The 26,964-nt window shown below is 36.4% G+C and overlaps 1 protein-coding gene and 1 long non-coding RNA gene across 2 annotated transcripts in view; both read right to left on the bottom strand.

Moving 5' to 3' along the window:
* Window positions 1-5,955: 5,955 nt before the first annotated feature.
* On the bottom strand, window positions 5,956-6,288 carry LOC307146214. Its single transcript, XR_013819073.1, has 2 exons — window positions 6,247-6,288; window positions 5,956-6,107 (listed from the first exon to the last, which is right to left on the bottom strand). It is a non-coding gene; the product is annotated as an uncharacterized lncRNA (long non-coding RNA).
* Window positions 6,289-10,660: 4,372 nt separating this feature from the next.
* The window catches only part of LOC307146182 (uncharacterized protein), a 70,701-nt gene continuing 54,397 nt past the window's right edge, over window positions 10,661-26,964 (bottom strand). Inside the window, exons 4-5 of the mRNA XM_079850062.1 lie at window positions 11,533-11,593; window positions 10,661-11,421 (exon numbers count right to left, since the gene is read on the bottom strand). Of these exons, the coding sequence (XP_079706188.1) occupies window positions 11,378-11,421; window positions 11,533-11,593 (105 nt within the window). The 3' untranslated portion in view covers window positions 10,661-11,377. The remainder of the gene's footprint in view (window positions 11,422-11,532; window positions 11,594-26,964) is intronic.

Raw genomic sequence — 26,964 nt, 5'->3', positions numbered from 1 at the left:
CCCACAGCTCCTTTCAGGTATTGTAGCACGAGCCGAGGAGACACAGTTGTGTTGGGTCAGGATGTTTCACTCTCTTGTACGCTGCCCTTTGCGTCTTGAGTCAAACATGTCACCTGGCAGCGGGTGCGCACGCACGAAAATATGCAAACTCTGGCAACATTCAGCGAACAATTCCAGGATAATGTGGATGGCGAGTATGTGGGAAAAGTCACTTTAACTCTGGCGACATTTAATTCAGTGGCGGAGCCTGGATTTTTTCATAGGGGTGGCCAGGCAAGGGCCAGCAACCAGTCTGGGGTGGCACAGAAATATTAATTATTTTATCATAAAAAATAATTTGACTATAATGTATTGGACTGTTTTAGTGCCTACACAACTGAATAAAGTTCAGTTGTGCTTAATTGTAGGCCTAATAGTAGTGAATTAGGAATCATGGAATACTGAGTGAATTTTATATTTTTTTATTACTACCCACCACCTCATATTAAAATGAATTAAATAGTAATAAAAGGGCACACACTAAAGTTCAGCTTGCTCAGTTAGATTGGTTCTGGTTCTCAAAATCAATAGCTTGTTCTACATTGTTGCATCTTCATGGATGAGATAACATGCAGTTAAATACTGTAGTCCAAATATAATTCAACCTTCAATGCGTTTTATATGATCAATAAACTCTTCAACCAATTCTGAGTTTGTCAAAAAAAAAAAAAAAAAAAACCTTTCTATATTAGTTTTCAAAATAAATAATTGCAACAGTTCTATCATACCTAAATTAAAAAGGAAAACAAAAGTTATCTTTTAAATCCCCATGTGCAAGAATGTGAACAAGGCGGAAGTCAACAGCACATAATGTAAAATGTTATGTTTTTCATATAATGTAATGTTGCCAGAATGTAAAATTAGTTATTTTATGGATTTAAAAATTATCCGTTTTTGTTTGTCCTTAAAGCAAAATGAATGCCTATCTTCTAGTACAAATGCACAGTGCTCACATTTATTTGGACATTAAAACATTACATATCAGTTTGTGCCTCATATTGTGATCTCGCATAGCAGAATATTTGAATCCAGACACATGTGACGCATATATAACACATACATGCATGCAGTTTTGACAGCTTTAATCGCCTTTTTGATTCTTACATGAGTTTATTGTCGACAGAACTACGGCTACAGCGCGCCGCATTTGCGCGTGATACATGTGCGTACGGAAGCACAATAGCCTACAAAGGCTGTCAGCCGTATTACAGAAAAGTTAGTTTTACTGACATTTGGCCTGACAACATCTCATCTTACCGAACATAGCTAACTGAATAAGGTCAACGCGCTTTTCTCAGCATCTGACAGAAGTGTCACAAGCTTTCACACACATTTTCTAAAATAAAAGTAGCATCAGAAAAAAAGAGATTTACGTTTGTTGTTGACTGCACACTATTCGACTTACTCAAAACGGTCTTGCAACCCACCAGTTAAGAAAGATTGACTCTATATTTACTATGTGCATCTGTTCCTCTTCAGGCTCTTCAGTGTGGAGTGTTTGTCCATCATTGTCCTGCTGTCTGTCTGCTCTCTGGAAGATGATGAGGACTTCTGTTTGTTCCTCTGAGGGTATGATTATTCTTTAAACAACATATTATTCATTTATTAACACACTCGCGCTCAAAACATGAGTTTAGTGTCATTTGTTTCTGAATGAAGATCTGCACTGAAATAATAGAGTGTGTTTAAGTTGATGTTCATCTTTTGTAGAAATGGATCAGTCTCTGGATGTTCCTCTCTCTGTAGAGGAGACCCGAGCAGAACCGGCCCAGAGTTCAGTGCGGCCATGCTCATTCACACACGAGGAAGAGTGTGTGTGAGCGATGATGAGGATGATGATGATGATGATGAAGAACAGCAGGACAATCAAATTGGAAATTCATATTTTTATTGACTTTGTATTAAATAGTTTCTGACCATTTGGGTTTTATTATTTTTCAACATTTCCACACTTTTGAAGTTTCACTGGTTTCCCAAACTAAAGCATTTGACTTTGTTAATCAAATAATTTTAGTAATTAAAATGTAAAATTTAAATGAAAAATGTTATAATAAAACCATTAAAAATGAAATGAAGCACTTATTAAAATGATATCAGTTATTTTTTTCTTCAGCACAAAATTCATAATATAAAAGACACATTTTTAAACAGTTTTGTTTCTTACCGGATTATAGAGTCACACTAGAGATTTTACAAGTGTTTTCAAGTTATTTGTGTGTTAATAAATGAATATGTTGTTTAAAGAATAATCATACCCTCAGAGGAACAAACAGAAGTCCTCATCATCTTCCAGAGAGCAGACAGACAGCAGGACACTGATGGACAAACACTCCACACTGAAGAGCCTGGACAGGGACAGAAACATTAACCTAGCTTTATGACTGGACCACATTCTGCTGCCAGTGATGTTTCAGTCAGGTCTTGGGATTGAGAGTAAATATTTGACATTTTCAATGATGGCATTGCTCTTAGCATTCATAAAATACTGCTCAGTTTTCCAGGGCTCTGAAATGTGAGTTGGGAGTGAAAGTGGCTGTTAACTTTACGCAACCTTATAAATGTTCTGTATATTTTAAAAGGTCATCCTTTTAAAATGTATGAAGGGCATTTGGGCTAGTTGCCTACAGTAAATTATATGCTTTGTTTTTGAAAAAAGGGATGTGTGAAATTTAAATCGTTACAAATGGATCGATGAGGTCATTCATGAAACTCATTTAAAAGAGTATCACTGCATCATTTTAGTGTGAAAACTGAATAAAGTACTAAGCGATTTAAATCCCATTTCCTTAGAGGATGATCATCTTATGAAATCTCACACATACACATAGTGGACTAGAATCTGATCAGTTTTGTCAGGATTGTCTGATCATCCAGTTCCTTGACTTGCATATTACTTTGTTACCACTAGAGGGAGGTAAAACTCCAGAAATCCTCTCAACGATACCTATTTATATGAGATTTGACACCTATTTATGTTCTGCTCTTTTAAACTGTACACACACACACACACACACACACACACACACACACACACACACACACACACACACACACACACACACACACACACACAGTGTATATATAATTCCTGTGCTTTTTTTCCCCCATATGTCATATTATTTTGTGCTTTATTTTATTATTATTTTATTATTAATTGTTAATTAATAATTAATATTAATAATATTTTTCACAAGCTTTAGTTTTTAATGCTCATTTTCGCTCTCTATTGTAGATGCTTCATGACTGTCCCAAAGCTAGACGAGAGGTGGAGATGCACTGGCGGACTTCCTCCTGTACATATCGTTAGAATTGTTGATGTCTATGTGAATCTCTACCAAAACGGGAACTGCCTTCTTATTGTAATGGAGTCATCATCTTCTGCTGTCTTCAGTTTAGGTAACAAAATGCCCTTTTTTTTCATTTCTACATTTCACTTCCTTGGTAAATGCTGATCAGCACTTGTCTGGTCAGACACTGTCTTTATTTCCTGGATCATCCGTACTTGGTATTAAACTGCAACCTTTGCTGTTGTGGCCCTTAGGCCTATCCATCCGGCTGTTAAACATGTTAAGAAAATCATCAGGCATTTATTTCTGCCGTAAATACAAGTTAAATGATGTTTGACATTAAGAGGTTTTTATATACCAGTACAGTCATTATTATGGGAACAAAACATCGTCAATTTTGCTGTTTTAGGCTTGTTACAGTTTGAGTAAATATTTCATGAGAAATACTTGAAAATCATGAAAACCTTGTTGAAAACCTCATTTAGTTACTTTTACGCAGCCCCTTAACTCATTTGTAATGTTTTGTCAAGGTTTCGTTGCCTCATCCTTGTAAAAAGTTTACCAGCAGGTGTTCGGAGGTTACTTATACTGTCGTGGAAATTCTTAATACGAATACAACCTACTTAATCTGACTTCTTCACCACGGACAGTTTAAACAACTTGCAGTTGTTAAAAATACAATACAATACAATGCAATGCAATACAATACTTCCCTGAAGTAAGGTGACGGCGTCCCGTCGATGAAGCTACTATCACTACCTCAATCACATTTGGATGTTCTTTTGTTTTCTTTTGAAGGTTTATTCACGGCCGGGAGATCACTGGCCACAACAACCAAGTGGGTCTCCTGAATAGAAAGATACATGTTTACAGTTGAGTAAAAATCAATGTCACTCAAGTCTTCTTCACTGTGATTTGTTCTGGTAATTGGTGTGTAATGATCTGAGCTAGGCATATGACTGTTAGTTCTGCTGTGTTAAGCACTTTTTGGTTAAGTAGCCTATATATGGCCTGTGACCAGACAGAGCATCCTTAGTCTGCATTTCTCTGTACATTTAATGTTGAAAATAGCCTATCCATTACATCAAATATTTCTATCACAGGGAGGAGAAAATATTTCCATGCTGGAATGAGAAGCGTTCAATAGCAGTCAGAAACAAAAAGGAAAACATTTAAAATACTGAAGAAAACACATAATTGGGAACATATGGCATTATATAAGAAAACTCAAGCAGAAACGAGGAAAGTTATAAGGGAAGTAAAGAGTGACGAAATTGGTAGGCCTACCACGGTTAAGTAAATGTGGAGCATGATTAAAAAGATGACAAAGTGAAAGAGAAAGCATCGTCAAACGTGTCCAAACCATCCGCAGCTGACGCAAAATAGCAGGTTTTCTGAGAGTGTTTACAGCAGCAGAGAGACTGAGATCAGCTGGAGTCTCTTTTCTTTGCAGGATGATCGAGGAATCATCATTTGCATTCTCTGAAACCTGACACTCAAACACATTACCACACACTGAATCTGAAACACATTACCACAAATCTAAACACATTACCACACACTGCGGATCTATTATCACACTACGAATCTAAACACATTCCCACACTGTGAATCTAAACACATTCCAACACTGTGAATCTAAACACATTCCAACACTGTGAATCTATTACCACACACTGCAAATCTAAACACATTACCACACTGCAAATCTGCAAAACCATACTCTAATTCTTCTACACAGTTTTCAATTTCCTAAAACACTTTTTGCAAACCACAATACACAATTCTCTAATGCAACACACAAAAATCTAACAGGAAGTATTTGATTTCTATTTTTAAACACAACTTATCAAAATACCACATTATTCATCAGAGACTCACACACACTCCTCACATGTGCAAACACTCATTGTTTTACTGAACACCAAATAATCAAGGCTTTAGAATAGGTCAAAGGTCAAGTTATAGGTTACACAAATGCTTACAGTAAAAAAAAAAAAAAAAAAAAAAAAAGTTTGCTTTCAATCTTACTTTCGTGTTTCCTTGAATTTTTCAACATCTCTCTGCCAATTACTTTCAATCCTGTACAGAAATGTACATAGAGCTCATGAAAGAAGAGCTTTAGGTTTTGAATAACTGTGTGTATATGATATATCCAAAATATAATATTATGGAAAAGGTGTTTGCAACGTAAGACAAATGTTTGCTTTTGAGATGTTTGTGATATTTTAAATGCATTGCTTCATTTAGCAAGAGATGTGAGGCATTTTGCATTTTGAAAAAAGGCAGAAGATAGACAGTAGTGTTTCGGTCCGTCTGAATTGCCTTATTTTCAGTCACTGCAGCATTACAGGAGATACGAGAGATGCCGATCCTTTTAAAGAGACAGTTCATCTATAAAGGAAAATTCTACTCTCCCTCTCCCTACTCTTTGTTCTGCTGAACACAAAAGAAGATTGGCTATTTTAAAAAATATTTTACCACCATTTAATTCTATTGTGTGAGAAAAAAAAAAACTATGGAGCGATGGAATAAGAAACTATATGAAAAGGAATGAAACATGCTTTTTGTAATCATTCTTTTAATAAGTGATCACAGAAAATATTTAATACAAAAAGAAACGTGAATATCTAGTTCATATTCTGCTCATCATCATCATCATCGCTCACACACACACACTCTCTTCCTCGTGTGTGAATGAGCATGGCCGCACTGAACTCTGGGCCGGTTCTGCTCGGGTCTCCTCTACAGAGAGAGGAACATCCAGAGACTGATCCATTTCTACAAAAGATGAACATCAACTTAAACACACTCTATTATTTCAGTGCAGATCTTCATTCAGAAACAAATGACACTAAACTCATGTTTTGACCACGAGTGTTAATAAATGAATAATATGTTGTTTAAAGAATAATCATACCCTCAGAGGAACAAACAGAAGTCCTCATCATCTTCCAGAGAGCAGACAGACAGCAGGACACCGATGGACAAACACTCCACACTGAAGAGCCTGGACAGGAACAGAAACAGGAACAGATACACCATTACTAGTTATTATAGGCCTAGCATCAATTGCAGGATAACTATTCCACTGATCTATTTATATCACTCTCTCACATCATGCCTACACTCACTTTAAGACTGGAAAGTCACTTAAATTCACTTAGTTATAAGGTATATTATTTGATGCATTAGCTAACAATGAGCAATGTTCTTTAACAGCATTAACCTTTGTCAGTGTTATTTAATAAAAACACATTTGTTAATTTCTAAATTATAAACCCACAGGGTAGCTATGTGTATCAGTTGAATTTATGGAAAATAGAGTTTATTTGTAATATTAAAAAGTATGCGAGTAGCGCATTATAATTATTATAATAATTAGCGCTCTATAGCGCTCTATAATTATGTTTTTATTTTTTACAAAGTAAAAATGCAATGAAAGTTTTAAAATGCATCAAATGTTGAAATTATGTTGTAAACTTACTTGTTTTGAAGTTCGGCATGCTCGTATACTCCGTGAGCGCGGAAAGATACAGTAGGCTATGAGTCACTATAAACACTGCACACATTGCAAAAGTCTGATGATGACAGGAAGTCACAAAAATCACCACTTACAAAAATCGCCCAGATGCTGCGGAGGAATCAGGAAATGAATAATGTATTCAGGTTTTTAGTCTATATTAATCTCAACAATATATTAATTAATGAATTCTGTAATGTTACAGGTATAATAAAGACAAGGAGGCAGTTTAACAGACTTAACTTTACTCTGACAATGTTTCTTGTTTCTTGCTTTTTGAAGAAGACAAACACATCTTCATCTGTCATTAAGGGAGTTCACACAAAAATTAAAACTATTTCATCATATATGTGCAGTTACTGACATTTTTCACAATAGGCTATGGTGGTCAGAATTGATGGCACCCCTGGTAAATATGAACAAAAATGGTTGTAAAAAAATAAATCTGCATTGTTTATCCTTTTGATCTTTCCTTCAAAAAAATTCGCAAAAATCTAACCTTTCATTGAAGTAAAATAATTGAAATTGGGGGGTAAATCACATTATAAAATAAATGTTTTTCTCCAAAACACATCGGCCACAATTATTGGCACCCCTAGAATTTTTTATGAGAAAAATATCTCTGAAGTATATTCCCATTAATATTTACCTTTATTTAGCACACCAGGGTGACTAGGAACATGAAACTATCCAGCTATGACTTCTTGTTTCACAGGAGTTTAAATATGAGGAAACACAAAGGCCAAATTCCCTTAATCATCCATCACAATGAGGAAAACAACAGAATACAGTTCTGATGTGCAGCAAAAGATTGTTGAGCTTCGCAAAATAGAAAGTGGCTGTAAGAAAATAGCTAAAGACCATCAGGGCAATAATTAAGAATTTATAATCAACTAAAGATGTTACGAATCTGCCAGGAAGAGGACGTGTGTCTATATTGTATTAATGGACGGTGAGGAGGAAAGTTTGAGTGGCCAAAGACTCTTCAAGGATCACAGATGGAGAATTGCAGAGATTAGTTGAGTCTTGGGGGTCAGAAAACCTAAAAAAAAATTATCAAACAACCCCTACATCCCCACATGTTGTTTGGGAGGGTTTCAAGAAAAATCCTCCTCTCTCCTCCAAAAACAAACTCCAGCATATTCAGTGGTCAGACACGACTGGATCTTCAAAAGGGACCGGATTCTGTGGTCAGATGAAATAAAAAAAAGGGCTTTTTGGCAGCAAACCCACCAGATGTGTTTGGTGCAAACAGGGATGAAGAGTACCCCATGCCTACGGTTAAATACACTGCTGGATCTTATATGTTGTGGGCCTGTTTATTTGCTGGAGGTCCTGGACATCTTGTTCAGATACATGGTATTATGGATTCTAGCAAATACCAACAGATAAAAAATCAAAACCTGACTGTCTCTGCTAGAAATCTTGTAATGGGCCGTGGTTGGATCTTCCATCAGGACAACGATCCAAAACAAACATCAAAATTAACACAAAAATGGGTAACTGAGCACAAAATGAAGCTTCTGCCATGACCGTCCCAGTTCCCTGACCTGATGAGTGGGCTGAACTGAAGAGAAGAAGCACCAACATGAACTTGTGAATCTGAAGGATCTGGAGAGATTCTGTATGGAGGAATGGTCTCTGATCTCTGGTCAGTTATTCTCCAAACTCACCAGGCATTATAGGAGAAAAGTCAGAGCTGTTATCTTGGCAAAAGGAGGTTGCAAAAAGTATTTAATAACAGGGTGCCAACAATTATGGCCAGTGTGTTTTGGAGAAAAACATTTATTTCATAATGTGATTTACCCCCCACTTTCAATTCTTTTACTTCAATGAAAGGTTAGATTTTTGTGAATTTTTTTTAATGAAAGATCAAAAGGATAAACAATGCAGATTTATTTTTTACAGCCATTTTTTATCATATTTATCAGGGGTGCCATCAATTTTGACCACCACTGTATATATATATATGTTTTGTGTTCAGCAGAAGAAAGAAACTCGTACAGGTTTGAGGGAGAGTAAACACTAACTGACAGTCAGAAACTTGTCTTGTCATTACAGTAATGGATATTATATTTATCATGACTCACACACACACACACACACACACACACACACACACACACACACACACACACACACACACACACACACACACACACACACACACACACACACTGACTCTCTCTCTCTCTCTCACACACACACACACACACACACACACACACACACACACACACAGACTCTCTCTCTCTCTCTCTCACACACACACACACACACACACACACACACACACACACACACATTACAGTGAGGTGTAAGCGGTTATATGCGCAAACACACTCCATACTTGAAATACCAGAAGGCAAGAAAATCTATCGCCTCCCAGCCCGGCCCGTCAGCCTTCAATAAACACAGAAACACAGTAATGAATAGTGGTTTAGGAAAAACAACCACACAAAAACAGAAACACTTCATCTAACCATAAGCTTGTCTGTGAAGAAGTGCTTTTGAAGATGAGCGAGACAGGAAATGTAGGAAACACTTCAACTCTATTATCCTGAGAACCAAAGTATACAGCATATATTTTTGTGAATTTAGTTTTGTATTACATTGTTTGAAGAAGAAACAAATTGAATAGACATTTTTGGAAAAACAAGTATTTTATTCCTGTGTTATGCTATGTCCTCTGTAGTGGACACCAGGTCATTTAAATAAATAGATAAATGAATGTTCTTGGGGCAACATGTAATGAAAAAAGAAGTGTAATAATGGGAGTAAAAATTTAATAATTGGGAATATTTTCATAAGAAAATGTATATATATTTTCTTTCCCTGTTCACTTGTTGCGTCTCCCAGAATGCCTGATGAACATAAGTCCTGATGTCTCTATTCAGCGGTCATGAACTCAGTGCTCTGTTTCATAACAAAGTCACACATTTTTAGAAACCACATATTTTCCTGAGATGTTTTATGACAAATCATTTGAAAATGAAGCCAGGTTTAATAATAAATTTTATTTTAGCACCTTTAAATGTTGTTTAAGGCACTTTACTTAAAAAAAGGATATAATGTAAAGGCAAAAAGTAAATGTAGCCTATAAATAAAAATAGAAATAAAAACATCTATTATCATATTTCCATAAGAGTGCTGCATTTGATCATTCAGTCAATGTAAAGACTGAGGAAGTTTTCGAAACCTTACATCATTCGGTATTTCTGGAAAGCCCCGAATGTTCACTAAAATATAGCATCAAATAATGAAGAGAAACACACTTCATCTCTGTAACCACAAGCCAGATTTTCTGAAATAAAGTGCGGTAATGCGATGCCTGTGTAAAGAGACTGTGCTTTATACATGTGAGAATCTCTCATGATAACCAAATTCAGACCAGTTATTTTCCCTTTATAAAGACTGCAAGTATACGCATATCCTAACATAAATCATAATGTGTGGATCTGATTGAAGATCTGCTGTAGAAGCTTCTGTTCATCTCTGATACATCAAACCTGCAATCTCAGCAATATAATAAAAGATGTATAACTGTATAATACAGATTATTAGCATCAATACCAGCTTACAAGTAAATATTAACAGTATAATTCATGTTGTGAAGGTGTAAATCCACATTTTCATGAAATAACTTCAATGTTACATTGTCTGATTTTTCCACGTCATCTTAAACTGTAGACAAATGTGTATTATTTAAAGGCCCCCTGAAATCAAAATGTACGTTTTTTAGCTTTTAGTATGTATATGTTAGTCTTAAGGTTATGAATAAGCCGGTGTGTTCCAAAACAATGACAAAACTGGTATTTATGCGATTTAAACATTCAGAACGCAGTCTTTCACTTCTGCTAAAATGGATCAGGGATTTTTAAGACATCACCGCAGACTTCAGCTTCTCATCACATCTTCTGTCCAATCAAATGCTCTCTAGAAACTAAAGCTCCGCCCCCTATGCTATAAACACCACCTGGCCAAAGCGATGGAGGAATGTGTGTTGGAGATGTGTGTTCGGTTGCTCAAACGCTCAAGTTTTCTAACTTTACGTTGGTTAAGAATGACATGGTTAGAATTTATTCACATCTCTACTATTGAATCCAGCAAATCATCAATGCTCAGATTCACTTCAATGGTGCTGTAAACTAAACGCTATTGGCTATTTGAAAAGGGGGAGGAGCCATTATATAAGTCCCGCCTTCGCTTCCTGTTTCAGAGGAAATTACATCAACTTATCAAAGCTGCGCTTACCAAGACACTTCAGTGGGGCTTTAACATTCATGAGACAAAATCACAGAAACACATTACAGGAGACAGAACAAGCAGAAGGGCAACACTGCACTGCAACACTTAATGCTGGGGATCTATTTCCACATGTTTTGGTGCTGTCCATCGCAATGGTTATCACTGTCAATCTGAATAAACATGTTGGACTGATAGTTTGAAGAAGGTTAAAGTGTTCAAGTGTTTTAAGAAGACGTGAGAAGAGCTTCAGAATGTTCTCCACAACCGTTCATGGCGACGGCTACACAATCATGACTTCCAATTCTTTCTGTTGAGACACTGGATCTGTGAAGACAACAGCAGAAAACTGTCCTTAGTGAGGAACAACACGGCAAAGAGAAATATCCTAATAATGGAAAAGTCATGTGATGCATCAAACAGTGAAGAGCTTCATACCTGGAGACAGCTGGAGTTTCTCTGGCTCCTTCATCATCTGATGCTGACTGTTTCTGACAGCCTACACACACACACACACACACACACACACACAATTACAAGACGTCACGTAAACAAAATAAAAAGGTGTGATTTACACACTTGCTATGACTGTAGAAAGACAAACATAAATAGTGAAGAAAAGCCAGAATATTAAATGTCACAGATGTATATTTACTGAGTAATCCACTGTTTTGTCGAGGGGGTCAAAATGACATTTCTCACCTGAGATTTGGAGGCAATTTACAGGAGGTTAAAATGACTTTAGAAAGATGACAGCATCCCTATTTTATTTTTACACAGAGATTGGTAAGTCTATTAGTTAAATATGTTGACTTTAGCAATCTGTGTTTCATTATATGCCGACAGTGACAGCTCAGAAATTAATTAATTCATGTTTGGTTGGTTTTTCTCCTCCACAAAACAGTGGATTACTCAGTAAATATCTAAAATTTGAGCCGGGGACTTCTGGTTGATTTGAAGGGATGACCCCATAGCGATTCAGACGATACCGTATTAAAGGTCGGTGTCATGAATGTACAGCAACAACAGGCTCTGGATCGTCTCAGTCAGTTTTAGTGATACAGAAGTCCTGAGGGCGACATCTAAACTGTTCTGGGTTCAGCTGCTACTTTTAGTGTTCAAATGTTTGAATTACTCGTAGATGAAAAATCTATAAGATCTAAAATTAGGAGTGAAACGCCTTCATTTTTAAGAGCTGCTCCTAAATTTCCACGTTAGTAGAAACTTTTAGCCGAAAGATTTTGGTGAATACAGACTCAGATTATTAGAACCACAGTAATGCTCATATCCATAAATAAAATAATATTTTATATATTTTATTTTAGTAATACTTGCCTTCCTCCTACAGAAGCAGCAAAAAACCAAGATGATGATGATGATGATGAAGATGACGACTGCAGTTATTAAAGCATAAAGCCAGTGTAGGTCAGAGGAGCTGGGAGGTGTTGGGCTGGAGGAGGAGTGTGGAGGAGCTGGACTGGAGGAAACTGGAGATTCTGGAAGAGACAACAGGAGCAGAAACGAATAAGAGAATCATAAACAGTAAAACCAAAACCACAAATTTCTCACAATCTGCCAAAAGTCAAGCCTTTACTCTTTCTTTAAATCGATAAAGGATCTGTGTGTTTGCAGAAATTATGCAATTTTCTTCTTTTACAAATCATTAAATCATCTCATTATTAGGGCTGGGAGAAAAAAAAAATCAATTCACCTAGGTATAAAATCGATTTTTTTAAATTACATAATCGATATTAATTCAAATTAAATTGCTTTATTGTTGCCCTTGCTTTAGATGAGGTTGACAGAAGTTAGCCACTTTTGTTTCAACAGAATAAAATGTGTCATTATGAGTGTTGAGTGACGTGGGCGCGTGGAACACACTGAGAGAGAGATGAGACAGTAGAGCTGCACGTTTCATCTTTAATAGACTGTGATCTCGATTCAAACACCCACGCGATCTTTCAATTCTTCTGTCTATTAAACCTTTGGCAAAATCATATCGCATCATTCAAAGCTGTGTTGGCGCTGACTTGGAGAGAGTTGTCATGAAACAGCAGTCTTTTCAACCTCATAGTATCATTATTTCTGTGATACAATAGTTCAAATTATCATAGAAATACTGGGATAAAAGTTTAAAGTTCAAATAAACACCGATGTCTACGATAGAGATCAAAATAGAGTAAATCAGCTTTTGATAAAAACTTGGCGCTTAAAATATCGAATAGCCTAGGCTACAGTTTCATCGATTACTGTAATTCGATCTACAATACTGTAATTGTTACATTGACAAGGACTGTTAAAAAATGTATTTGTTCTTGAATCATTTATTAAAAAGAATGTAGTACTGTATGATGCTTCTAAAATAAGTCAGAAAAATGTGATTAATTGTTTTTGTAAATATGACTCATCATGTACAGTCTGTACAAGTCTATGATTTAACTTTCCCCATGGTGTTAAAATCGCAATTTGGAATCACAATACTTGTGGAATAGCAATTCTTAAAAATAAATAAATAAATCGCAATTCATATCGGCACCCAAGTATCATCATAATATCGAATCGGGAGATAGGTGTATCGTGCAGCCCTAGTAATTATATAGCCTAGATTACCCGAATGTTATCACTCATTGTTTTCAACAGAAGATTTTTCAAAAAGCATTTGCTTGTTACGGTGTAATCATGACCATGAACACACTACCGGTCAAAAGTTTAGAAACCTTACTATTTTTTTACGTTTTTTAAAAAAAATTCTCTTACGCTCGTCAAGCCTGTATTTAATTGATAAAAAACAGGGGGAAAAACAGTAATATTATGAAATATTATTACAATTTAAAATAATGAATTTCCATTTTAACATATAATTTATTTCTTTGATTCAAAGCTGAATTTTCATCAGTCATCACTGGCTGGACGGCGCTTGTTAATGGACGCGCACGCCTGGATTATTATTTACTGAAATGTCCACAAGTTGTAGGAGCCGTATTCATTTATTTTTTCTTTAACTTCTATTTGTTATGAAAATGTTCCATTTAGTTATTAGGAAATGTTTTCTTACTGCTAATCACTGACACATTGTCATCTTCCTCTAAAAACTCACTTGATTTATCAGCAACACTGATGTTCTATTGCAGATCTACATTTTGCAACATCGTTACAGTTGCTGTAGATTTATTTTACTGTGACTAGTCTTGCTTTCAAGTAACCAAAAATCCAAATAAACAGTCAATGAATCCAGTTTCAGTCCTTGTGCTGTGTGAAAAATTGTGTGCACCTTCTCTCCAGCCAACACCCGAGGGAAGATTTCAGGCTCCTATATTCAGTGACCAATTACCCAAGAGTGAAGCCTACTGGACACACACACACACACATGACAACGTTTAAAGAAAAGGAAAAACATGCCCATACAAGGATTATAATCAATGTTGGACACAGTTGTGCTGATTAATATATTTTTTTGGAACATGTGGTACTTTTTTCAGGATTCATTGATGAATAAATAAGTTCGAAAGAACGGCATTTATTCAAAATATAAATCTTTTCTAACAATCTTTACTATCATTTTATCAATTTAACACATTCCTTGCTGAATAAAAGTATTGATTTCCTTTTTAAAAAATTAGCTGACCACAAACTAGTGAATATATTGTTACAAAGAATTTCTATTTTAAATAAAATGCTGTTTTATTTACTCTTTATTCATCAAAGAATCCTGAAAAAACTATCACAGGTTCCAAAAAAAAAAAAAAAAATATATATAAAAAAAATATATATTAAACAACACAATGTATTTTACCAAAACTCAACGACTGAAGTCCTCCTTTCCATGCATTTATGCAAACCAGAGTCAAATAAAAGTAGTGAAGGAATTTAAATATAGGCCTTGTTAGCCTTTACTTTCAAAAAACATGTTAAGAAAATTTGCAGCACGTTAAAATACAGTTTGTCTGTTTTTAGACATATTAGGAATACATTGACTCATGATGCAGCAAAAATTTACTTGGAGGCAATGATAATTCCTCATATTAATTACTGTATTTCTTGTTGGTCGAGTGAAACAGCAATAAAACCTTTAAAATCTTTATATAATCAAGCTGTTAAAGTATTAGACAAAAAGCCACTGAGATATCATCACTGTCTGATTCTTGGAAAATACAGCATGTTAAACTTTGATGATATAATTGTGTATGCCAATGTGCAATTAGTTTTTTAAATTTTGAATAATTTTGCGCCTCCTCCCCTGAAAACATTTGTTGTCCAGCTCTGAACAGATGACAAGGAGCTCCAGGTCCACGAGTTGCAATGATTGCCTAATGCCTAAACGTGCACAGACAGACTTCTCATTTAAAGGCATCAAAGAATGGAACAAACTCCCACAGAGTCTGAAACTTTCCTGACCTGAAGGATTTCTCTCGCAATACAAGGAAAGTGCTATTGGAAAACCAGTCGTGTCAGCATAGATAACTGTGTATGTGAGTTTTAGTGATGTTTTATTGTAATTTTGGTATGATTTACTTTGATTGATGGTTGTATGGGGAATGGTTGAATGAATGAATTAATAGTTGTATTTGAGTGACTAATTACATTTTATATTGTATATTTTGTATCGTAATTCACCTGGAAACTAGCTCAAGCTAAATCTGGTGCAAAGCATCTTTAATTAATGTTTTTTGCACATTGTCCGTGTTGAAATAAATAAATAAACGAAACGAATTCAATCATCATATTAGAATGATTTCTGAGGGATCATGTGACACTGAAGACTGAATTAATGATGCTGAAAATTCAGCTTTAATCACAGGAATAAATTACATTTTATATATTCACATAGAAAACCATTATTTTAAATTGTAATAATATTTTGCAATATTACTGTTTTTTCTGTATTTGTGATCAAATGAATATCAGGCTTGATGAGCATAAGAGATTTATTTTAAAAAAAAAAAAGTAATAGCCTAGATAAATAAAATATTTCAGCTTTTTTGGTAAGTGCTTTATTTTGAATCACAAACTATTTAACTGGAAATCAATAAAATTGTGAATTAAAATTGTCCTGCTGCTCTTCATCATCATCATCATCATCACACACACACACTTCTTCGTGTGTGAATGAACATGGCCGCACTGAACTCTGGGCCGGTTCTGCTCGGGTCTCCTCTACAGAGAGAGGAACATCCAGAGACTGATCCATTTCTACAAAAGATGAACATCAACTTAAACACACTCTATTATTTCAGTGCAGATCTTCATTCAGAAACAAATGACACTAAACTCATGTTTTGACCGCGAGTGTGTTAATAAATGAATAATATGTTGTTTAAAGAATAATCATACCCTCAGAGGAACAAACAGAAGTCCTCATCATCTTCCAGAGAGCAGACACACAGCAGGACACTGATGGACAAACACTCCACACTGAAGACCCTAGGGAGGAACAGAAACAGGAACATTTACATAAACAGATACACGGGGACAGACTCGCGCCATCTAGCGGCTGCTATGATAGCGGTTGGACATCCTGGAGAAGCAGTAGCTTCATGTAAATGTGATCACAAAATGTAGTCGGAAAACGAAGACTATTGAACGAATGGTTGAAAAGAAACTATTTGCATCAGACTAGACTTGACACTGAGAGTTACAGTTACATTATTTAATGTATTAGATATCATTTACTAACAATAAGCAATATTATTTACAGCTTTTATTAATCTTTGTTACTAAAATGCAAATGTTAATTTCTGAAATAGGCTAGATGTTGAAATTAACATGAACTAAAATTAATAAATGCATGTAGAAGTCATCATCGTTAAATAACTAATAGCCTAATGAAAGCTTATTGTAAAGTGTTGCCAAAAACTACACAAATCTCTGTCACTCAGCATTGATTATTATTAAACAGCAAATCTACACACAACACACACGTTGTTATTGTAGTGGTGTTTTTAATAAAAAAAAATAGGGTTGTTTGACTTTATGTTTTACAGTTATATTCACAATTATCAAAATATATTTTGCACACAATAAGCCTGTTCACTCTTCTTAATTTACAAATTGCCATTTTTATAAAAGTTTAAATAAATGAAATAACTCACTTGTTGAGGAGTTCTGCATGATAGATGTACGCCTGGAGTTTGTTCAACTTGATTGTAGAAGAGATGTGCAGCAGTTTAGCACTGATTCTGGTAAGCCCCGCCCACCGGCAGGACCGCGCTGTCATTCGTAAAGCCTGATTGGAAGATTGGTGTCCAGTGAGAGCGGAGGAAAACAGTCTCAGAGCAGAGCTGTGATAGAAAAGGAAACGGCTCTCGCAGACTAGGCAGGAAGGAAATAGTTCTCAGAGTGAGAAAATCCCCGAGCGCCGAGTGACGCGTCAGAAAGTAGTGGCATGGACCACTGTAAACACCACTTGTTAAAGCTGTAGTCTACGATGTTGAAAATCGGTCGAGAAAGCCTGAGACAGTTGTGAAGTTTTAAAAAACTCATCCCGCCCCTCCACACACACCCCCCTCCCTTCTGTGCTACCTGATCCCTCCCACCGGGAAACGACCTAAACAACGTCACTCAGTCAAGCTGTGATCACCGGTAGTAAACATTGGCGCATCTTGTTCAAATTCCGATCGGCTCGAACAGAAACTGAATATATACTGAAATATATTCAAGCACTTCAAGAAATATAATCACTTTGACCCGTGATAGGCGATGCTAAACGGCTAACATTCCAATGCCGACCGGCAGCATAAGCATGTTGTCAGACCGATAAAAAGCTATTATGTAACACCTCACACCATAAAAGTAAAAAATAAATGCTTACCTGCTCAACAAAAAGTCAGCCGTGTCAGCGTCGTTTTTTTTGGTTTGTTTTTTCTCCATTGCTGAGCTGATGCTACTTTGCTAGCTACCATAGACTGTCAGCTGCTTGCCCGCGAAATTTCATGACGCAGGAGGGGGGCGGGGTGGGGTGCGGTGGGGTGGAGACGCGAGCATCAAGAGGAGCGGGGGATTGGATGAGAGCAGTTGACCAATGTAAGCTGTCCGGCCGGACAGCTTACATTGGTCAACTTCTCTGCAGCTGTACACCCAATAGAGTGAATGGATTTTTTTCATTCTTTTTTCTCTTCATATTGTTAGGACTGTACTGTAGAACCATAACCAGCATCTAAACGAGGTTATTAATAATGAACAATCTTTGAAATCGTAGACCATAGCTTTAAGTTTCTCCATTGTACTTTAAATTTCATTAAAGGGGGGGTGAAATGCTATTTCATGCATACTGAGTTTTTTACACTGTTAAAGAGTTGGATTCACATGCTAAACATGGACAAAGTTTCAAAAATTAAATTGTACGTTTGAAGGAGTATTTCTGTGCCAAAAATTGTCCTTCCGGTTTGTCACAAGTTTCGGAAAGTTTTTTTCGAGTATGGACATGTGTGACGTCAGATGTAACGGAATTTCCTTATAGGGGTCCTAAGGGCACTTCTCCGGTAAGATCGCGGGCGCGCGCGCACTCGTACACCAGAGCAAGAGAGCGAAAGCAGTACCTCATCTAAGCGCTCTGCTCGGCTTTAGGGAAGTCAGTGTCACCAAAGAAGTGTGTTTTTGGTTGCCAGGGCAAGACAAACCTGCACAGATTCCCAAAGAACCCAGCGTTAAGGGAATAGTGGATGCAGTTTGTTTTTCCGGGGCAAAAACGAGTTGAGCAAGACTGTAGCCTATCCCTGCATTTCGACGATGATTGTTTTATAAACAAAGCCCAGATCACGGATTTGCAGATCGTCTAATGCTTAAGGATCGAGCAGTCACAATGATAAAGGTCCGCAGTCGTGCGTTGGAACCGCAGGCGGTGAGTAAAACTGTTGAACAAATGTCTCTGTGTGTTGTTAACGTTACTAGCTCGGCGCATTAGCACAGCTTTAACACATCGCCCACACGGCCCGCCCCCAGCCGCTCGTTTTTTTCCGGAAAGACTCGGTACAGTCTATCTTTCACTTATAAATATAATAAAACTAAAGACTTTTTGGAGATATGAACGATGCAATACTACTCTATAGGTACTCAAGATTAACAGGAGATTGAGTGAAAATGAGCATTTCACCCCCCCTTTAATTATAGCGTTGTCATTGTTGTGTAAGTCCAGTGCCATTCAATTTTAAAGTTGCGTTTTTACATGTTTTTACATACTTTGCCATAAGTTGATGTTGTATTAAAACCATTAGACTGTAATAACACTGTAATAACACAGAACTGCAAATGCTCAAGCGTTGAGCGCATGAATAATATTGAATATTACTTTTAAAATCCAACAGTATCAAGACGAAAACAACCATTAAAACGAGGCACGGCTGCACTGAATAAATGAGTAATGTTAAAACAAATGAAGTTTGAAATCTGAGGGTGGAAAAATGATTCAATTTGTAGATGAATATTCAAAACACATAAAACAAGTCAGTTCACATAAGCACTTGTTTCACTACATTAAGGACTTGTATGTCTGTACCTTTACCCTTGAAGTGATCACACACACACTCACACACAAAAACGACAATTGTATCATGATTCAACCCGGTATGACACAAAAGCGTGGGAACATATATCCACTAGAGGATACGGTGTGCACGCTTTGCCTCCCCACGCATGGATGAAGACAACGGGTGTATGATTTAGGCGCTTCCAACGAAAGGGATGTGGAACAGGCAGGGAGCCTTTTCAACATCCTTTTCGTCCAAACCCTTTCAACCCCTTCTAAAAGGATTGGAAAGGTCTACTAAAGAGTTCAAAAGTGCTGAGATTAGATTTTGTGACTCAGGCCAATGAACCCCGACATTCTTTAACGGGGAAATTAGAACATTAGAACATGTGTGCGTGAAACTTTAAAAAAATGATCATTAGAAGTATTCCATCCTGAAGTGAAACGTGAAAGTGAAATTAGTTAAACAGAATTGTCTGTGTTAAATCTAATAATTTCAAATTAAAAGGCTTATAATCTCACATTTTCACATTTGTACCATCGACGAATCTTCGAAAGTTATACATTTGAAAGATTAGGCTCTACTTTTTCTTACACACACGCCTGCAATAAGGCAGTTCGCGCAGTGAGATTTGAATGCGTCTCTGGGCATCAAGAGCTTCTCGGTGAAAAACAGCTGTCTCTGATGAAGCCTCGAATGAAACGAGATTTTGGATTAGCCTACATTTAATCATTTAGCGGACGCTTTTATCCAAAGCGACTTACAAATTAGGAGAGCAATAGAAGCAGCTCAACTAACATGGACAACAATATGCAAGTGCTGTGACCCTTCCCAGTTTTGTCTAAAAAAAATAATATATATATATAAGAGAAAAAAGAAAGAAAAGAAAAGGATGAGTGGCCTATAGGAGAAGGAAGGAAAGAAGAAAGGAAAGAAACTTGGATTTGTCAGCTTCTGGTTTTAACCAACGATTAGCCTTGTTTGCAGTTGCAAATGTAGCAGATTGGGAATTAGCTCTATAGCGCTCCCCCTGTTTGTTCAATCTCAGATATGTGAATGAGTGGAACGTGGCATGTAATTGAAAGCCTGTGTTCTGCAGTCGCTACACACAGTTCGAGTGCAGCGAGAGCATGCCGTCCTTGTAGGATCATTGTTAACGCAGTGAGTATGATCTCTTTCTGGTGGACAGTTTCGTTTTAAAAAATGCTTACATTTCGCGGCTGCGAGTGTGTGTGTGTGTGTGTGTGCAGGTCGGAGGGGCGTGCCTAACAGGCTGTATCTTTAATATATATAGGCTATATATAGGCTATATATTACATGCAGTATACTCTTTACTGTCACTGGTTCTTGAGATCTTTCTCTTTGAGCTTGGTTTGGACGTTTCTAAATGTGTATGACTTTATTTCTCCTGTTGAACACATACAAAGGTTTTGAAAAAGGAATATCTCAGCAACAATATCACCATGCACAAATCCCTCGTCAACAAATAGGGGAGTTTGTACAATATTGTGATTTAAAAAACTTGTTTAACCCATTAATCACTTAACCCATTTTCTCCTCCTTTCTCTCCTTCTATTCCTGTTCTTATATATTTGCTTCAATGTCTTGAAAAGGAGCTTAGAGGTGGTAGGCCTATCAGTGATTTCAGGCCCAAATTTTTTTCATCACATTCATCTAATCTTAGCTGCCCGCCCTATAAGCATGCCTACAGAGACGCAGTTTTTTGACGGCATGCTTATGGGGCGGGCAGCTAGCGGATCGTTAGGAAAAATTCGATGAATGTGATAAAAAAAATTTGGGCCTGAAATCACTGATACCACCTTTAACGCTATTCTTATACAAAACCCCATCTATTCCTTCTATGAATTAACTTTTACCTCTGTAAATTCCCTAATTTTCTTCAATGAATCAGTGAGCTCAACCTCAGTGTTTCTGTTCCCTAATTTTTGAGGAGATTCCTTTCTACGAAACACATGATTCAAACTCACATTACAGCTCAAAAGAAGGAACATGAGGACTGGACGGAGAAAGGTGTGGTGTGGTTCATTCGTCAATATGTTTTATATATTTGATTTGTTTTATATTAGATTTGGTTTTGACATATGGCTTGCCTATTAATAACATTGACGTCTGTGAAGCCACTTTCTCTGATCATTTGCCTGTCCTATTTGAGATATGTAGCCTACTTCGCGTGACGTGTGCCTAAAGTGACTGCTCCAAAACGTCGTTGCCGGATGATAAATCCCTCAACTTCTCACTTATTTTCTGAGGCTTTTAATTTAATTGAGTTGGACTATTGGATGCCATCATGTGGGCTAACTACTGAAGAATTAACTTCATCGTTCTTTTCCACTTGCAATAGCATTTTGGACACTGTTGCCCCTTTCAGGACGATTCGAGATAAATGTAGAGTTCAACCGTGGCTGAACACTACAACTAGAGCTATAAGGCTGGAATGCAGAAGGGCTGAACGCCGCTGGAAGAAGGATAAGTTGCAGATCTCACTTGATATCTTACGCTATAATTTGTCTAAATATCAAAAGTGTGTGAGACTAGAGAAATCAAAGTACTTATCAAATATAATTAGTAGTAACTCCCTTAAGCCAGCTGTACTGTTTAGTACCATTAATGCGGTTTTGAACACTCCCCAAGCTGCTTGTTTAAAACATTCTGCCGAACTGTGTGAACAATTTTTTAAAAAAATTATTGACAAGATTGATGCTATTAGATCGAATATATCATCTTCTCTGATTTTCCAACCTATTAATTTTGAGCGCTCTGCTAAATCAGTTCGAGCCGGTGTCCCTTGTCTCATTGAGGGAGATTTTTGTCAAAATGAAATTTACTGCATGTCACACTGACATTGTTCCTCCACGACTCTTAAAGGATGCATTTGATGCCATTAGCTCTTCAGTTCTTGCTATTATTAACAGTAGCCTGGCTACGGGAGTTGTACCCAAATCTTTTAAACATGCAGTGGTGGAACCGGTTATTAAGAAAAGTAATCTGGATCCATCAGTCTTTGCTAATTTTAGACCTATCTCTAGACTTTCGTTCTTGTCTAAATTACTCGAAAAGGTTGTATTTGAACAGTTGAATGTATTTTTATGTTTAAATGGTATCCACGAAGTGTTTCAGTCTGGTTTTAAGTCTTTGCATAGTACAGAAACTGCAGAGGGTTTCAAATGATTTGTTACTTACCACTGACTCAGGGAATTGTGCGATTTTATTATTATTGGACCTTTCAGCTGCATTTGACACCTTAGACCATAGGACTTTAATTTCACGTTTAGAAGAATGTGTTGGTGTTGAGGGTATTGCGTTGGCATGGTTTAAGTCGTATTTGTCCGAAAGAACTTTTGCTGTTCGCCTCGGAGAATTTGTCTCCTCTACGGCTTCTCTCACGTCTGGGGTCCCTCAGGGCTCCATTTTGGGGCCTATGTTGTTCGCCTTGTATTTACTGCCACTGGGTCATATCTTTAGGAAATTCGGAATTTCGTTTCATGTCTATGCAGATGATACCCAAATGTATCTGCCTTTGAAAAGAAAAGACACTTGCACCTTAGCACCTTTACTCCAGTGTCTTGAGGAAATTAAAGCTTGGATGGCACAGCACTTTTTATGTTTTAATGAAAACAAAACAGAGGTTATGCTTTTTACTCCCGGTGGTACTTATGAATCAAAGAATTTTGATCTTGGTGAGTTGAATCCACTAGTGAAACCCTACGTAAAAAATCTAGGTTTCACTATGGATTGTGATTTTAAATTGGATAAACAGATTAACTTGGTAGTTAAATCGTGCTTTTTCCAATTGAGACAACTCACCAAGGTGAAATCATTTTTGTCTTCTAGAGACTTTGAAAGATTTCTCCATATTTTTATTTCATCGCGTCTAGATTATTGTAATGGCCTCTATATAGGCATTAGTCAGGCCTCTCTTTCTAGACTGCAGAGGGTTCAGAATGCTGCAGCTCGCTTGTTGACTGGGACATTTGCAGTAGCAGGACCGAAGCTCTGGAATAGTTTGCCCCTGCACATCAGACAGGCTCAAACCCTGGCTATTTTTAAATCGAATCTCAAAACTCACTATTACAGTTTGGCATTTGACGCTATGTGAGAGTATTGTTTTTGTTTTTTAGTTCCTTTTATTTTAAGTCATGTTGGTTGATTGCTTTATTGATAAAGGATATGTGTGTACAGCACTTTGTTAAACACTTGTTGTTTTTAAAAAGTGCTATATAAATAAACTTTGACTTTGACTTTGATATCACATGAGAGTTTCTGTCTCAAATATGATATAACCTGTATCAGAACACATTCAGTTCTATGATCAAAGCTCTCCCCAAACATCATAAGTTTAATCAAAGGATGTCTTTTGAAATTGAATAAGTGTCCCCTTTTTATTTTAGTTGAAGATTGCAATTTCAAAGAAACTAAAAATCAGAAATATGTTTGAAAACATCTCATTCCCTGTGGTGGTCTATAGAAACGTTATTTCACAGTTTTTTTATTTTTATTTAAATAAACAATAATTCACAGGTTATGAACAAAAAAAAATCCCATTAACTCCCAAAGCTAAGGAAATCCATTTATCCATCCAGTGAATGCGTACAACGAGGATTTGGAATTGAAAATAGTAGTTCTGCATTTTGTGAAACTATTTTTACATTTTATGGCTTGTTATTCATGACTGGCTTTACTCAACGGAGTCTCCTCTCACAAGGACATTATTTATGGACTCAAACAAAGACGATTTTGTGGTTAATAACATCCTTATTCTGGGAAAATGTTATATATAAAGTAGATTTTTTGTTGCCATGTTGTTTGTACGACATATTGTTCAATTACAAAAAAACCTTGGTTAAAGACCGTGATGCAGTTGTTTTTAAGTATTTTTTTTTGTTCTTAAACTTGTATGTTAGTTAAGGGCAATCAAAAACAAAACATCTGTTTATACACACACACACACACAGACACACACACACTCACACACACACACACACACACACACTGTGCGGTGTGAATTGACCTTTAGAGTTCGTTTTATGTAGGCCTGTGGGAGAAAAAAAGGGAAACTCTCTGTCACCCAAAAATGAAACTTCTGTCATCATTTACTCATCCTCAAGTTGTTCCAAACTGAGTTTCTTCTGTTGGACACAAAAGATGATATTTTGAAGAATGTTGATGAACCTCATTGACTTCCATTGTAGGAAAAATACTAGTCAATGGGGTCCATCAACTGTTTGATTACAAATATCTTCAAAATATCTTTATCAGAAGAAACTCATCCAGGTTATAAACTGGCAGTGGACGGGATCACACACACCAAAACATGCAAAGGAGAATAACTGTAGTGTTGTTTCTCAGAGAAACAAATATCTGCAAACATATTATGGTATTTTGATGCTTTAGTACAGTCAAAAACTTACACACAGCACCTTTACGTTTTACGTGCGTGAGAAAGTGACATAGGAAAAATATCAGAGCGGTCAGACAGGATTTCCAGAGATGAGACTGGAATAGGATCAAACCACAAGAAAGTAGCTGGAAACAGATTTGTAAAAATTATATTTCATGTGATTTTTCTTTTTTGTAGTTCACATTTACTAAATATGATCGGATATGCATAAAAATCAGATTTCGACTGCCATTTTGAACAAGTGTGATATTTAGTGGTTTAAGACACTCTGGTATCTGTGAGCAGATCTTTAGTATTTCCTCTACAACAGTTCAAGGCGACGGACACACAATCACTGCAACTGGCTCCCAATTCTTTCTTTTGAAGACACGGGATCTGTAAAGAGAACAACAGAAAACTGAGCTTAGAGAAAAACACAATGACAAGACGTCATGTAAACCAAATCAAATAAAAAGGTACTGAAGTCAAAGCTTAATTTATACATTTTTGCTATTTAGTGATACAGAAGTCCTGAGGGCGACATCTAAACTGTTCTGGGTTCAGCTGCTACTTTAGTGTTAAAATGTTAGATCTAAAGTTCTAAAGTTAGGAGCGAAACGCCACTCATTTTTAAGAGCTGCTCCTAAATTTCCACGTTAGAAGCAACTTCAGATTATTAGAACCGCATGGTCAAATCCATTGGTACAAAAATAAATGTAAGTAATACTTGCCGTTCTGTGTTTCCAGAAGTAAACGCCCCCCGAGATGACGATAACTAGAGGAACAACTATAACTATAACTATAACTATAACTATAACTATAACTATCCAGTGTAGGTCAGAGGAGCTGAGAGGTGTTGGGCTGGAGGAGGAGTGTGGAGGAGCTGGACTGGAGGAAACTGGAGCTTCTGGAAGAGACAACAAGAAACAAAGAGGATCATAATCAGCAAACCAACTCTTAGTATCACAAATGATAGCACAGAAATGTAAATTATCAGACAAGCATTTGATCTTTCCATGAAGTTTGAAGGATATGTTTGCACAGCATTCAAGAAATTATTCAACAAATTAAGCAAGCAATCTTTTTTTTTCTCTCTTCTTTTTCAAATCATTAAATTAATCATGGAGTTAATGATAAAGTCATGATAATTTACATCATCTGAATGTCATCATTTATAATTGTTTTCAACTGAGTATTTTGCACACACAAAAAAAGCATTTGCCTGTTCAGATTCACAGTCTCTGTTTTAAATCATATTACTTTGTCATTTAAATTAGTCATTTAATTTATTTAAATTAAGAGTCATACCTGTTTTATTAGTGCCCGTCATTAAAGACAAAACTGGCAAAATAAACAGCATGGACAATTATAGACCTATAGCCTTAGCTAGCATTGTATCCAAAGTATTGGAGACTGGAGAGAATTCTTCTTAACAGGTTGGAACAGTATATTCTCACGACTGACAACCAATTTGGTTTTAAACGTCAACACGGTACAGATATGTGTATATTTGCCTTAAAGGAAATTTTAGATCATTATAATAGCCAGAATTCCACAACTTTTATGTGTTTATAGATGCCTCGAAGGCATTTGATCGTGTAAACCATGAAAAATTGTTTCTTAAATTGCAACATAGAGGAATTCCAGAAGTAACTATAAGAATTCTAGTCTTCTGGTACTCACACCAGTCTATGCAGGTGAAATGGGGGATTCTGTATCAGAACCATTTACTGTTGGTAACGGAGTTCGTCAGGGTGGTATTTTGTCACCTTTTCTTTTTAACGTGTATATGGATGACTTGTCACAACAATTAAATCAATGTAATACAGGATGTATGATAGGCAACACTCTCACTAATTATGTATGCAGATGATTTGGTAATCATTTGCCCATATAGTGCTGGGTTACAACAACTGTTGAAGGTTTGCTCTCAGTACAGTGCAGATTTTGATATCAAATATAATGCAAGTAAGAGCAATATCATGATTGTTAGAAGTAAAGAAGACAGGA

This window comes from Squalius cephalus (assembly GCF_949319135.1).
Source record: "Squalius cephalus genome assembly, chromosome: 18".
NCBI lineage: Eukaryota > Metazoa > Chordata > Actinopteri > Cypriniformes > Leuciscidae > Squalius > Squalius cephalus.
The sequence above is the reverse complement of the archived record's forward strand: the minus strand, read 5'-3'. Positions and strand labels throughout refer to the sequence as shown.